We start from the raw sequence: 15,548 nt of genomic DNA on the forward strand, positions 1-15,548 counted from the left end.
TTTCCATAAAATATACTTTTCAACGAAATAAGCCTTAAAACAACACACAACATAACTCATTCTATGTATAATAAATGTGCTATGGTATTGTAATGAAAGAAATACACTGCATTGTATCATAAAGTCACTTTATTTGCATTTGTGATGGTCATTGATGGCTTGATGGAATGGCATTGGAGGTCGAAGGTCAAACAGAATTGCTGTTTGGAAAGAGAGGCACATTACAAGAGGACTGTAATTAAAGAAATAAACTGTGCTGTAAAATAAAGTTTTATTTACCTTTTTGATGGTCGTTGATGGCTTATGGAAGGGGAGTCACCTTCCATAAGGACTGTTGGTAACATAACCTCTGGTGCTGTTCGGTCGTGTGCTTCCGCCAAAGATCACTTCGACAGCCGTAATGGGTGTGTATTATGAAAATAGTGCTTATTATAAGGTTTAATTTTCAGAAATGTGAAGTTTGTAAGACGAAAAGTTTGTAAGATAAGGTGTTTGTAAGTTGAGGTCTCACTGTATACCACACGATAGAAAAGGGCTCAACTGTGTTTATTGATCGGGTGACATCATTTTTTGACCAACTGTGAGATCTGGAACCTTATGTTTTCATCCCTTTCAAATGCCTGGAACATTTCCAACCTAAAAGAAGGACTCAAGAGATGGAGAATCAATGAAAACGTTTAATCCGGAATATGATAACGATACAGAAATGAGTGATGCAAATTTTTTTTTGGCTTTCATCCCCATGTCTGTGGCCCAGATCCTGCCAAAATGTCGAAACGATGGGGCGAAATAACGAGACCAGCCCAGGACCAACTAATGGAGGAGGAGAGGGGGGAAAAAAAAGCAACAGTCTGCCTTTCAAAATGTAAACATGGTGAACTCCTGCTAAAATTGAGCAAAGGGTAGAAAACGGAAAGCAAAAAGAAAAGAAGGATGTGAATTTTCCTTTCTGAAATATGCTCGTTTCAGAGTTAGTGTCGATATTGATACAACATGAAAAGGCAATGCGGCATACTTTTGTCATGGCTTATACAAAATATAGCAAATACAACCCATCAGTTCATTGGCTTGCTCAAACCGGCTGACAAACCCATGAAAACCTCAACGGCACCATGTCACGCACACCCCTGTAACCCAAGAGTTAGTAACCTCAAAGGGTTAATAATATCTTATCTGGAAAATGACATTTGAATACTTTTAAATTGTATAGATCAAATGATTTTGGTGTAGTTTTGTTTTCCCATTACAGCATAATGGGGTACATAGTCCTTGTTCTGCCCCCCCCAAAAAAAAAAAAAACTACAAACATAATAAAAATAACAAACAAAACAAAGGTGTGCAGCTTTTCCAGGCAGCAAGCTGACATTTTTAGGTTTTTAAACAGACTGCACATATTTTATTCCCCTTTAGTGTCTGGCAATGATTAAGCAGACTTCCTTATTTACTGTACAAAAACACGCAAACACACACGCACGCATACACGCCAACGCACAAACGCACACACATTCATTTATTTGTGTCCTCTGAGGCTGATTTTTTTTTGGTTCAAAGTGGCTTTTAACACATCGCTCTGGATTCTTTACGCGTGAGTCACTCCTCAGTCATATTTAATTAAAGCCAGTAAAATTGAACAAAGCGTCGGACATAAGCGGTCTTGCTGCATAAAAATCTCTCCATTTTAATAAAAGCTCTTCTTTTTAAATATTCCTTTTAATTTTTATGCCTGAAAAATGATTTGTCAGCGGCACTAAACGTATGCTATTTACTGTGCATCGCTAAATGATAAAGTGCAAAAAGTATTTGGGTTTGAAGCTTAATCTTTGTGATAACCCCTGTTGGTTTATGAGAACTGCACGTGTAGATGAGATGACAACGGTCCAAAATGTCCATCCGTGTTTGGAGTTAACTTCAGATGTTTCCAGTTTGCTCTCAAGTCGCCCAACACAGGAAATAGGAGGGCGATGTTGTGTGTGTATATGTGTGTGTGTTTAGAACCCTACTTCTCATCCACTACGATAATTTCTTCTGGGATCTTCTCCTCCGAGTCGGAGCAGTCGGACAGCTTGTCCAAGTACTCCATGTCTTCGAAGCGCTCGGCCACGCACTGCGCTGTCAGACGGGCCTCCGGGTCGTGGTCCCAGCAGTCGTCGATGGAGGAACAAACCAACTGGATGCCCTGCAGGGGGCGGAAGGGAGCAAACATACAGTCAGTTCCTAACGCTTTAGCTAACGAACTTTCGAATGTTAAATTCGCGAGAATATAATCTTGGCATGCAAACTATTTTTTGGGGAAAAACACGGAGCGCCACAATGAGTGATGTGTCGTTCGCCAACGAGCCGGTTCTTTCTGAAGTGAACAAAGCTGGAAAATGGCAGCCGCCTTTATTTTTCCTCTATTCCCCGTCCCCAGTCTTCGGTTAAAGCTGCACGTGATTGGTCAAGATCCGTGGTAGAGGAGGGAGGGGACACACGCAGCAGTGAGCGGTGAGTGAAATTTGGACTTGTTTCAACTTTGATACTTCAAAGACAGAGCGTAGACTGCAAGGTTAAAATATCCCATCAATCAGGCTCCACAAATAACCCGCACAAGCCATCTGAAGAGTAGACAAGCAAGGGAACCAGCTATTAATGAAGTTTCTCGTGTGTCTGCCTGCATCTGTTACAATATCACAACTTCCAAGATGTACAACCCAGAGCTCCTTGAGACACTTCATGCAAAAAGCTATACATTCCATCAAGCCATCAAAAACCATCACAAAGGTAAATAAAACGACTTTATTCTACAGTACAGTTAGTTTCTTTAGTTACAATACCATAGTACATTTATTATACATAAAATAAGGTATATTTTGTGTAGTTTTAAGGCTTATTTAATAGAAAATTATGTTTTATGGGGACCTGGGAACGGATTATTCTCATTTTAATGGTTTCCTATGGGAAATTAATGTTTGGAATACACACTTTTCGCCTTACACACACTTTCTGGGAACAAATTAAGTTCGTAAGCAAGGTACCATTGTATGTCAAAAAAAAAAACATCCAGGAAATAGAGAAATGTTATATAATCACATAAATGTTTAAAACTTTACTTCCTGTATGGCCAGTTTATTTTTGTATTGTAACATTCATTTTAAGTGTAAAAAGAAGTCAACAAACAAAACCTTTCAGAAACACAGAACTACAAATGTTGAGTGATAGTGGACGAAAAGCATTAATGTTTTCCACTGCAAAATACATAACGATCAACACAGTTGGGGTATTTTGGGGAAGGCTTTTGAATCCGGCGTCTGTATTAGCGCAGTTGATTGCCTGTGAAACATTAGCCACGCGAGGAATGTAAACAATCGCATTGGGCAGGGAAACCACCGTGGACAAGTAATATGGGTATAGACATGACTGCGAACATTTCAATATCCGGCCGGGACACAGAATCCTTCGCCGAAACGTCCCGGGTCGCGCCATCTGTTGCTCCCCTCCTTCACATACCAACTTGCCCCTCCCTCCCTTTCTCGTCGTCTGGCGGCTCGCAATGCAATTTCTATCCGCCCACACCAACTGCAAGCCGGCTAATCTTACAGTAGTAGTAGTCCTGTGTGGTATGCTGACGTGCAGCTGAATAAAACGGGTGGGGGAAAGCCCCCAAAACTGCAATCTGGCACTCCTGAGGGTACTTTTTTGTCAAATAGAATATATTTTATGAGACCACTAAACTGATCAAACATGACACGTGATTGCGGTTGCCAATTTGAATGTCCGACAAATTCAATTTTGACGTGTGTGTGTGTGATTGTGTGTGTCGGGTTGCTTCTTACGGTGTGGTTGATCCAGCTGTTGGGAATCTCAGGTCTTCCTCTGTCTCGGAGCACGCTGTCCTTCATGCTTTCTACACAAGGATGCTCCCTTAAATTTCCAAATGGAGGCTCATATTCTTTGACCTCTGTGTGAAAAACAACAACAAAAACATCACGTTAAAAAAAAAAAATATTTTTTTAAGGGGAAAAACATGCAAGATATCGAAAATATTTGCCGAATTGTTTTATTGACAAACACGTGATGCATTTTACGAGATATTCTTCGCACGGTCTGTAACTTCCCGCCGCCTTATCGCAAAGCGATTTTTGGCTAACAAGATGTAGCGAAACGCTTGGTTGGCAGCAGCCAGTTAAAAACAAAGAGGACGTAGATCCATGAGAAATCTTTACGGCGTCGATGAAAATGTTTCTTCAGCCGTTATCTGTACTTCTTTGAAGGTATCGGATGTTTCGCTCCTCATCCGAAAAGCTTCATAAGCGAACTAAAGTTGTACTGGTAACCCTGGCCCTATATATATATCCCTAATGGACAAAGGTGGTGGACCTCTGCGCTAATAGGTCCCTGCTCTAAGGTTGGGGGTGCAGTGGACTATTCCCTGAAGCTAATCTGAATACTTCTTTTCTTCTGTCTCATTACCTCTAATGTTCTATGCCTGGCTCTGATTGCCCATTAGCTCTCGTATCACCTCATAAGCATGACTAAGCCTACGTGGTAACGACTTAAGAAGTCTGTTGTAAGCACGGTCTAAATTAAACCTCATTGATGGACCACTCCTGTACGACTAAGAGCCTACACAGACGTCTTTACAGCGCCGTTCGCTGTCTTGTACATTTTCTCTTCAAGCCAAAATGGTGACTGACGTGGTACAAGGCGGACCTCGTAAAAGGGATCGCAACAACACTGCCCGTTTCCCCCAAAGTCAGTGTGAGTCATCCTCTAAATCAACTTGCGTCCATTTCTGGCTTCCATTATGCTCGTTCTGTATCCCTCGCAGCCATTTAGTGAGTAAAATGTAAATAAACGGAGATTTTCAAAGTTTAGCAGCCTAATTTAAACCGATACTAATGCTAACCCTCGCCTACCCTCATTAAAAAAAAAGGGACCGCCACGCCCTGGAGCACCGACAGTATGGATGAGATGACATCTGGAGACCAGCTGCCCTTAACCTCTCCTCCTCATCTCCAGTCTGGCCGCCCAATTGCTCTCTCCGGGGACTCGAGGCATTTCTGTCTACCGCCTCATGGTCAATTCGCGCTCCAACATGATCCCCTTCCTGGCCCCACCCGTTGGAGGAACGCCTTCAGAGACTTTCCAAGCTCTAAATCCGTACCGGCTAAATTATACGGGAAATAAAAAGGCCTCCACGCCAGCATTGGAGGAACGTTCGTCATGCTGGATCTTATTTAATGCACTGCGGCGGATATTTCATTTCACCGTTGGGAGGTAAAAGGAACACAAAAATGTCTTGTGAGAAACATTCCTTGAAGGTGAACAGGATCCATAAGTCAACGGTGACACATTATATTGTTTTCAGGTGATTGGGAGACGAAACGTGGCTAACCGCAGACACTGAATTGGTTGTTCAGAATGGCCGCCACGTGTTTTATACCAAGATTTGAACGCTGCAATTTCAAATAGATTACCTGCAAAATGAACACAAAAAAGCGACTTAGGATTGTTTCTATTTATACAGTAAAGTCTCGTTATATCGATATCGGATATATCGATAGTCCCGGTTATATCGATACTATTTCTATGCACGCACGGAGAAAATTACATACAAACAGGGTCGGATATATCGATAGTCCCGGTTATATCGATATTTTTTCGCACTCCCTTGAATATCGATATAACGAGACTTTACTGTAATTGTATTTTATTTATTGCATTCTATTTGTGATTGTATTTTATTTATTATAGTACCTACGCTTGTCTCACTCTCGCGCAGCATTCGACCGCGTGATGGCACCAGAGGGGGGAGTTTGCGAGTCATTTAGTCTCTATTCAAAATCTTGAATGCAATTCGACTTACGACCATTTTGACTTACGACCGTTTGGTCGAAACGGAACTCGGTCGTAAGTCGGATGTTATCTGTATTGAGTTTCAATACTACATAAACATTCAATGCAGCGTAAGAAACCTTAGACTCTGAGTTAATTCCTAAGTTATGTGGGTCTGGAGTTATCTGGTCTTCAAATGGGGGCGGCTGTACAAAAGGCAAATGCTGTGCCATCGTGGTAGGGAAAAATATTGCCAGAGGTCTAACTAGCGCTTTACCAGCACCCCCCTTGCAATAAAAAACAAAACCCGAACAAATTTGGGAGTGGCGCTCCACATCATACTTTCAATTCCCGAATAAATTTGGAAATGGCAGTGAATGAGTTAAGAATAATAATAAGAGAAGCGTTTTAATATAAAAGCAATCTTACATTGGTGTGATTAAATGTGATGATGTTGATAAAGCATTTGAGCGCTGCTCTCATAATAATACCAACTTTGAACTTTAACCCTTTAGGACAGGGGTGTCAAAGTCATTTTTTGCCGCGGGCCACATTGTAGTTATGGTTTCCTCTCGAGGGCCGTTATGAATTTGGGGAACGTATGTTTAAATCCCTTCAAATATTACATATAGAGCACACAGCAAATTAATGAATAACTCGTTTTCAAATCTGAAGTCAAGAATAATGACTTTTATTGTGGTTGACATCCGAAAATATGAAATTTTGGCTCAGATTTTAGCAATCATCATGGAATTTAACAAGTTTGATTTGCTTTCGCGGGCCGAAAAAAATGATGTGGCGGGCCGGATTTGGCCCGCGGGCCTTGACTTTGACATCAGTGCTTTAGGAGATGGCGGCCATTACAGCTTCTCATAAACTCCTAGCTTGATTTGTCTTTTTTTGTTCTTGTGAGCGACACGAACATGAGGTATCAGCAAACACCGGCTTACCCTTCGAGTCTTATGACTCACCCAATGATTAATTACGCTATTGAAACAATTTGTTGACAAGGTTGGACAAGTTGGGATGATGGTGATGTCAACCATTTCAAACAGCTTGCAATGAGTCAGCTCGAAAGACACTAGCAGCTTGCGGCGCTATGGCGAACAACTTCAAATTTTCTTCGGTTTTCACAACGTGGACGTGTTAACGGACAGTTGCGTATGTACACTAAGTAGAAGATTTAAAAAAAAATAAAAATAACAAAACCGCTGGCTGAGTCTGCCCTCAATTATTATTCTGGTTCTGCTTTTCATCGTGTTGGAAAAAACATAGTCCGTGTTGGCATGAGTAAAGCTCTCGAGTGTTGTTTCCATTGCAGTCTGGTGGGTCATTAACTGCAGCATCACCTGCTCCAGGGTAAGGAAGTGCTTGAAAGACGATGTGTGAATATACGTGAGGAAATATAGAGAAGCCGTCACGTTTTGGAGCTCGGAATGACATGTGGTGTGTGGAAATAATGCCGCTTCCCCATAACTAGAAGTCCTAAATGTTGCACAACGGAAGAGTTAGTCAGGGTGTCAAAAATACAAAATATGGAAAGGAAGAGGAGATGTCAAGTGAGTGAGTGTCGGTCGAGTCAAAGTAACGTTCGTCGGGAGATGTTTTATTTATTTTTTTAATAAAGCCACGAGCATCTGGTCTGTCACGACATGGCTAGAATTCCGTCTGGACTTCTACAGAGAGATATGGCATCCACAAATAAAGACATCTATACTTACACAGTCGTTAAGTCGACACAAAAACAGTCTAGGGCCCGTGCTTATGCCAAAACAGGAAATGGCCGATTTTATTTTCAAAGTCTGCCCACAGAACGGACATATTTTTGTACGTGGGAAGAAAAAAATAAAAAATAAAAAAACAAGCGGGATTGTGGGCCATTTTGTGAAAACAAATTAGTGAAGGTCGGACAGATAGAAGATCTGTTTTTGCTCGAACGTCACGACGTTTTAATCGATCCCGTATTGTTTCAATCGGCAATCGATTTGCTTTTACAAGACGCAAGCTTGTGATTGATAGCTTACCGCCGATAGCGCTGCACCTGGAAATCATCTCCCACAGGACGAGCGCCATGGAATACACGTCGGCCTGTTTGAAGGATTCGATGTTTTCCAGGTTGATCCTGGACTCCAGCACCTCCGGCGCCATGTACCTGGCGGTTCCCACCTGAGAGCGAAAAGACAAACACGGCACGTCACGTAATTTGTTTTCTTTCATTTTTTTGAAGGATGCTGTCTATGCAGCACGAATATGGCAGCACTGTTTTTGATTGGGAGGAATGTCAGTGCCATTGGACTGACCTCGCTGGACAGCTCTGGGGCGATTGTGGTTTTTTTTTGCGCTTGTAATGAGCAGTATTTTGACAGCGGCTTGGAATTGAAGCAAATTTACGTGGGATAGGAGATGTGAGACAGTCTTTTTTCATCAATGGATGCTACAGCTTTGTTGATGCATTCAAAACTTAGCTTATTACAGACGTGCACGTTCCACTGTGACGTCTCTGAACCACTGGTGAAAAGGAGGCTTTGATCCTCTCCTCTTTCATCTAGAACTGTTTCATGTAACAAAGAGGGTGCAGAAAGCGCTTAAGATTGAATAACTGTCTGTGTCCTTTGTGTTGTGTCACTTTATTTCCTTCAAATTAGCGCTAAAAACTAACCTGTTCCGCAGTGCTTTTAAAACATTTTAGTCTCTTTTACCCATGCATGCTTAATTTTACATCTATTTTGATAACAATTATGTATGCCTGTCTTCAAGCGCACATTTTATTTTGCATTCTAAGCTCTTGTAAAGTGTCTTTGAATGCGATGAAAAGCGCATTTAAATTGAATGTTTTTTTTAAATATTATTTGTTTTTGAATTCAAGATGGCGCCGCGTGATTGGCTGCCTTTACAGCAGTTCCTGTATTTTGTTTTTGCTGATGTGAAATGTAAATTCACCCTCACTGTGAGACAATAAAGGTTCATCTGCTGCGTGTTTGCTTTCAACATTTAGCTTGTAGTCGACGTGCACGTTCCACCATGATGTCCCTGATCCACTGGTGGAAAGACGCTTTGATCCTCTCCTCTTTCATCGAGAACTGCTTCATGTCATCCCAAAGAGGGCACAGCAAGTCCTGAAGAATGAATGACTCTCTGTGTCTTTGTGTTGTCATATTATTTGTTATTTAGTTTTTGTTTTGTTCTTTTGACTTCAAGACGGCGCCGCGAGAGTGGCTGCCTTTCCAGCAGCTCATGTATTTCTTTTTTTTAACTTTCATTCCTTTCATCACTTTGCTGCTGTGAAATGTAAATTTCTCCATTGTGAGACTAATAAAGGCAAATCCAATCCAATCTAATCCGTTTTTTTTATAAGACGCACTCAGTTATTTGGATCTTTAATTTAGCCCGCTAGCTTGTCCGGATAAGGATTGAAGTTATTCATTAAATGTTCAATTTGGCTTCAGCATGGGTATATACTGTATATGCTGTGGTGGTCACTATTCCAGAGAGAAAAAAAAACATATTCCTCCTCTTAGTGGATCAATAACACAAAATGTTGATGACTGATTAAAATCGCAGAAACCACCAGAGTGATGTAGAACATCAGGCGGCCACGTTGCAAATAAGAAAGATCTTACCTGTCCACTGTTTGCCAACTCATCCACAGACAGGGAATTATCCAGCCGGAGCGCCAGGCCAAAGTCGCACAGGCAGCAGGTCAAGTCACTCTTCACGAGGATGTTGGAGCTCTTTATGTCCCTGTGCGCAATCGGCACTTTGTAGCGGCCGCACGGCGAGTGGTCGCTGTGCAGATGAGCCAATCCGCTGGCGAGTGAGCCCCCCAGCAACCATAAGTCGTGCCAGCTGATAATATGGTGGGTCAAGTAATCTTGGAGGTTACCCTTCGGCTGGTACGCGGTGATCAGCCAGTACTGTCTCTGTATTTTCCTCTCTTCGGCCGTCAGGAAGTGAAGCACGTTTTCGTGCTTCAGGTCGGCATCGGAGAAAATGTCCTTCTCGTTCTTCCAGGACGCGTACTCCTCGTAGGAGAAAATCTTGACCGCCACGGTCTCGAAACCTTGCTCGTCGCTGACGGAGGAGCCCTGTTTGAGTTTGGCTTTGTAAACCTCGGCAAAGCGACCTTTCCCCACCTGGATGTCAAGCTCGATTGGCAACAGCTCCGTATTGTGGTTGAGGTTGTTGGCGTGCGTGGAGCTGCTGTCGGAGCCTTCGTCGTCGCCCATGATGGCGTGAGCGTCGCTGAAATCCAGAGGGGTGCCTTTCTTGCGCTTGGCGTTGGCCTTGCGCTGGCGGTATACTCGATAGCAGTAGAAGGAAGTAATGACCACAATCGCCATGACCAGAAGAGGAACCAGGCTGACTAGGATGATGGCAACCTGAGAGTCCACGTCTGAGAAACACATACCAAAAAAAAAATAAGTACAAGACGAACCCAAGAAGGCTTGAGAGATTGTATTTTTTGATTTTTAACTCATTCACTGTCAGATGATGGCAAAAAAAGGTGTCCTTTCCAGTGCCAGGGTTTTTGTCACTGTCACTCAAATTCCAGGACCCACAGAATATTGAGTTTTAGGACTACATAAACATTCTATGCAGCATAAGAAACCTGAGACTCTCTTCTTTCATCAGGAAAACAAAGAGTTAATTCCTAAATGATATGGGTCTGGAGTTATATGAGATTGAAATGGGGGCGGCTGCGCAAATACAATGCAATACATACATATTGGTATATATAGCGCTTTAACAACAGCTGAAGCTGGTACAAAGCGCTAACATGGAAAAAGGGGAAATGCTGGTCCCTTGTGCAAGGGAAAAAACATTGCCAGAGGTCTGGCTCGCACTCTATCAGCACCCAAGCAAGAAAAAAACAACAAATTCGGAAATGGCGCTCTACGTCATATTTTCAATTCCAGAACAAATTCGTGAATGGCAGTGAATGAGTTCAATTGATTCTGGAACTGTGAGTGCAAAAATGCTTCAGCCAAGAAAACATTCAAAAATCCGTTATTTAAATTCAAGCAAAACAATAAATACAATTAATAATAAAAATAATAATAATAATAATCATAAGAATACTACTACTACTAATAATAATAATAATAGTCCTAATAATAATAACAATAATAATAACAATAATAATAACAATAATAATAATAATAATAATAATAATAATAATAAAACACAAAGTCATGCAAGAAAACAAACAAGGAAAGATAAAGCAGCAGGTGCAACTAGACGTGGTCATTTTATATTAAAAGTTTCTATAAGACATGATCTGTAAATTGTATTATTTATTTTCCTTAGACTGGAGTGTCATCTCCGCTCGATAAATGTCTTCCCGAGAAAGATTCTCCATTGCAAAAAAAACCTTTCCCGATAAGACAGCATCTGAGGCATCATCACAGCTGCCCAAGAAGAAAGGCGGAACGCGAACCGTCCCAGAGGAATGTCTGATGTCTCGGGCAGCTAAAGTTAGTCTTGACACCGCAGAGTCAAAGTGCTCCAAACCATGACCCAGTCAACCACATATTGTATCTCCTCATAGTTTATGTCTAGGGCTTCAAATTTGGAAAGTCTTGTGTCTGGGAGCTGAGCTATGGTTTTGGTGGGGGGGACACCTTTATAATTGTGCCTTTTTATGGTTTAGTTACTAAATAGAATGTTTTAAAAATGGTATTTCTAGACAGGCACTGAAATTTTGTTTTTAGCTTCCAATTTTGTGAGAACCCAAAGTGGCGAATTCGAGTTCAGGGATGCATTTGGGAAATTAAAAAAAAGTTGTTGTGAGGCGGAGAAGCTGTGTCAATAAGGGGAGGGCATCTTGTTGCTCTCTCGCTCTCTCTTTTTTTTTCGAAACAGGAAACCACATGTCTGAACTCCTCAACATGGCCCCCAGATGGCTTGTTTGGATTTTCAGCGGAGAGAGAGGGGGGGGGGAGCCATTCCTTCCCAACAAACCTGTGACTGTACCTGACTGAGACTACAGTGACACCTTGGCTTACAAACTTAATTGGTTCCCAGACAGTAAGGTGAAAAGTGTGTATTCCAAAAATCAATTTTCCATAGGGAAACCATTAAAATGAGAATAATCCGGTCCCAGATCCCCATAATACATAATTTTCAACTAAATAAGCCTTAGAACTATACAAAATATACCTTATTTTATGTATAATAAATGTGCTATGGTATTATCATTAAAGAAATAAAATTTACTGTTGAATAAAGTCGTTTTATTTACCTTTGTGATGGTCGTTGATGGTTTGTTGGACTGGATAGCTTTTTGCATAAAGTGTCTCAAGGAGCTCTGGGTTGTACATCTTGGAAGTTGTGATATTGCAACAGTAACAGGTGCAAGCAGACACACTAGAAACGTCATTAATAGCTGGTTCCTTTCTTGTCTTCTTGCAGTCTACACTCTGCCTTTGAACTATCAAATGTCCAAATGTCACTGTTTTCTATCCATTTTGTCACTCTGTCTTTGTCGTCTGCCTGTGCCTTTAATGTTTAAACCACCCCCCTCAGTGCTGCGCTCTTGACCAATTACGTGGCTTAAACTGACGACTGGGGGTGGGGAATAGAGGACCAAAACAAGCCGGCTGCCATTTTCTTTGAGGAGAACGGGCTCATATCACTCATTGTGGCAGCTCTGTGTGTATCCTGAAAAATAGTTTGTATGCCAAGGTAAAATTTTCATACATTTAACATTTGTAAACCGAAAAGTTCGTAAGCCAAGGGGTTCGTAAACCGAGGTATCACTGTACCTTAAAACTTTTACTTCATAACAGACGTCTCGGATGGATCTGATTCTCCAACTTACGGGAGTTAAAGATGATCCGTTCGTTGCATTCGTCCTCAGAGCACGAGCACATGAAGAACGACGAGCCCATTCCTTTTCTTTCTTTCATCTCACACTTGCTGTTGTTGTAGTCGTCCAGAACCAGGCCGTACAGTTTATGGGCCGGATTGTGGCAGACGGTGTCAAATGTGACATTGTCGTCTTTCTTCCTCCTTGCGAACAGACAAACAATAATGTTAAACAAGTACAGACAGCTCGGTTAACGTCAACTTGACAAAAAACACTCCGAAAAAAGCAGTGCGGGCGGATCCTCACCAAATAGCGACGCACACGTCGTCGTCATGTGTGCAGATGGAGGTGATGTCACATTCCACTTTGCAGCTTCCTTGACCGGCGCAGCTGGTCGGTTGAACGTCGCAAAACTTGCACAGCCTTCGTACCTTGATGATGTACGAATCTGGGGCGAGAAAAAGACAACGTTTGGGAAAAAAAAAAAATAGTTAAAATGACAGTTTTTTTTTTTAATCCACCGCCTCTACTCTTGTTCTGACTTGACTTTGCCAGCCGACAGACACAACTGCGCCAGAGCGCCTCGAGGGTGAGATCATTATCGTGGAGACTAATCCGAGACAACCAAGAACAAAGCAGACATGGATGCATCCCCTCATTCGTCATGCATACTAGCTCAAAAAGTAAAAAGCAGTCATTCAGTCGAGTGAAAATGTGTTAGGCCACCCTGGGTTGTAAATCTAAAATAAAGACGGGCAGCGGTAAATATCAATTTCAAACTTTGAGTCGGGATTTGTACAAGTGCACGAGACATGAGTGACGCGAAGATGCTCACAAAAATGCTTGAAAAAGCTTTTCAAAATAAAAGCATAAATGTCCAAAAATTACAAAAGAATGTAAGCAAACAGGACTCCCATGAAGACTCAATTTTGAAGTGAGGAAATAAAGAAGTGAGCTCTGAAGTAACTGGAACTCCAAGACAGAGTATGATGGGAAAATGTGATACTATTGCTAAAGCAAAATCACAAGGAGCACAACCACAGGAAACTGAACCTGCTCGTGCACTTGTCCAAATTACAAAATATTGTTGACAAAGGGATACTTAAACAAAAATGTTTTCATCTGTTGGACAAGTATGCTTTTAACGTGCACAAGGGCGAAAAATACAATTACATTTTCTTAAGCATATCTACAGAGATTTATACTGGTAGGTCTGAAAAGTATCGATACAAATTTGGGGTTCATATTCCCCCCGAGAAATGTGCAAAAATTGTTTTTTGTCATTGTCACTCAAATTCCAGGACTCACAGAATATTTAGTTTTAGGACTACATAAACATTCAATGCAGCGTAAGAAACCTTAGACTCTCCTCTTTCATCAGATCGGAATTAATTCCTAAATGATACTGTATGGATCTGGTGTTATATGAGCTTGAAATAAGGGCGGCTTTGCAAAATACATACAATGGAATACATACATATTGGTTTATGTAGCACTTTAACAACAGCTGAAGGTGGAACAAAGCGCAAACATGTAAAAAATGGAACTGCTGCCCCTTTGTTACTTTGCCAGAGGAATGAGTTTATCGGCTACAATATTTTTTTTTAGCATGCGCCCTATCATCAGTGCATCGTTGTTGTCGGACCGGCTTGAAATGCTGAATATCTTGAACGAAGAAGCTAAAAGAATCCCCTTGCTGGGAAGAAGCTCGATGTCTGTTTGGACATGCCTGACTTCACAACTGGCAGGGGGGGAAAGGTGGTGTGTGTGTGTGTGTGTGTGTGTGTGTGTTTGCCACAAAAGCACTCTTTGTCAGTATTCAGGGTGGAGTTAACCCTGCGGTTTGCTGCTGCAGAAATACTATGCAACCTGCAGTGAGAAAGAAGAGCCGGCTTCTTGAAGACAGATGCACACACTAAAGGGACGAAGTAAGATACAAGCATGATATTGCTGTTTTAAATCATCTTGTGTGACATGAGATTAGACTTTTGGCCCTTCCAAACTAACTTTTTGACAGGAATTCCAAAAGCTAGTCGTTTGACAGTAATTCCGGTGGGGCTGGGTGGAGTTTTGGAATTGTGGTCAAGGTGGGGAGGAGGGGGGAATTCATGCCTGAGTACTGGCGATAGATAATTGTATAATTAGCGCAACCCCTTTAGACTGACATTTCAACCCCGCAGGGTGGCTTGGGAGAGGCCAAATGCGAGTAATTGTCACCCGGGGATACGTCTAATTGCCGGGAGAGATGAGGCAGGCTAGGGGGAGCCGTGAGACAGATGAATGCACAAGAGTGTCTTCCACAGCGGGGGCTTGCTTGCTTGCACGACCTGTAAAAACAACGCGGCTAGCACTCCAAAGATGGACATATCCGTGTACGGATCCGCCCTGTGGAACTTAAACCGCTACTTTAAAAGACACGAAAAAGTTCTAAAGTAAACAGAAGAAAAGACGCCATCCCTCAAATCAAGACGCCTTGAACGCCACACGGGGTTAAAACAATAAAACGGCACGTCGAACACCTGTGGGGTTTAGGTGAAAAAAAATGGCAACGTTAGACTTTTCAAGAGATACAAAACAGTAAAGTATCAGCCAATTAACTTTGGCACCAGTAAAAAACAACAACTTTGAAACAGTCAAGTCAAACTTACCCGCTCGCTCGAGCACGATACTACCGCAGATTATCGCTCCACACCAGAAAGCGGAAAAGCGAAGTAGCTCCATGAAGAAACGGACAATGGCCCCCTTCTCTTTCTCATTAATTAGCCGAAGCTTAGACGAAGGAGTTAATATCCAGACTTGAGCGAACTTTCTTCGGTCCGCTTGTTGCTCTCCCCCCTCTCTCAGCTGCAGCGAGAGTAAACACAACTGGGCAGGACGTACCCTATATGACTCACTGTACGAGCACTTTTCATGAAACAGGAAATCT

General features: G+C 42.0%; 1 protein-coding gene across 1 annotated transcript; it reads right to left on the bottom strand.

Moving 5' to 3' along the window:
- Window positions 1-657: 657 nt before the first annotated feature.
- Window positions 658-15,518, bottom strand: LOC148883075 (TGF-beta receptor type-2-like). The gene is made up of 7 exons (XM_089023307.1): window positions 15,271-15,518; window positions 12,929-13,070; window positions 12,635-12,825; window positions 9,435-10,207; window positions 7,839-7,980; window positions 3,813-3,937; window positions 658-2,176 (listed from the first exon to the last, which is right to left on the bottom strand). The coding sequence occupies exons 1-7, from the start codon at window positions 15,341-15,343 to the stop codon at window positions 1,997-1,999; spliced, it is 1,626 nt and encodes a 541-aa protein (XP_088879433.1). The 5' UTR covers window positions 15,344-15,518; the 3' UTR covers window positions 658-1,996.
- Window positions 15,519-15,548: the final 30 nt, after the last annotated feature.

This window comes from Hippocampus bargibanti, linkage group LG20 (genome assembly GCF_051943395.1).
Source record: "Hippocampus bargibanti isolate YZ-2025 linkage group LG20, ASM5194339v1, whole genome shotgun sequence".
Lineage (NCBI taxonomy): Eukaryota > Metazoa > Chordata > Actinopteri > Syngnathiformes > Syngnathidae > Hippocampus > Hippocampus bargibanti.

Coding starts and splice junctions, on each gene's coding strand:
- LOC148883075 (XM_089023307.1), bottom strand. CDS start 15,343: ATGGAGCTACTTCGCTTTTCCGCTTTCTGGTGTGGAGCGATAATCTGC. Junction 13,071..15,270: donor TATCGTGCTCGAGCGAGCGG/GTAAGTTTGACT, acceptor TTCTCGCCCCAG/ATTCGTACATCATCAAGGTA. Junction 2,177..3,812: donor ACAGCTGGATCAACCACACC/GTAAGAAGCAAC, acceptor CGCCCCCTGCAG/GGCATCCAGTTGGTTTGTTC.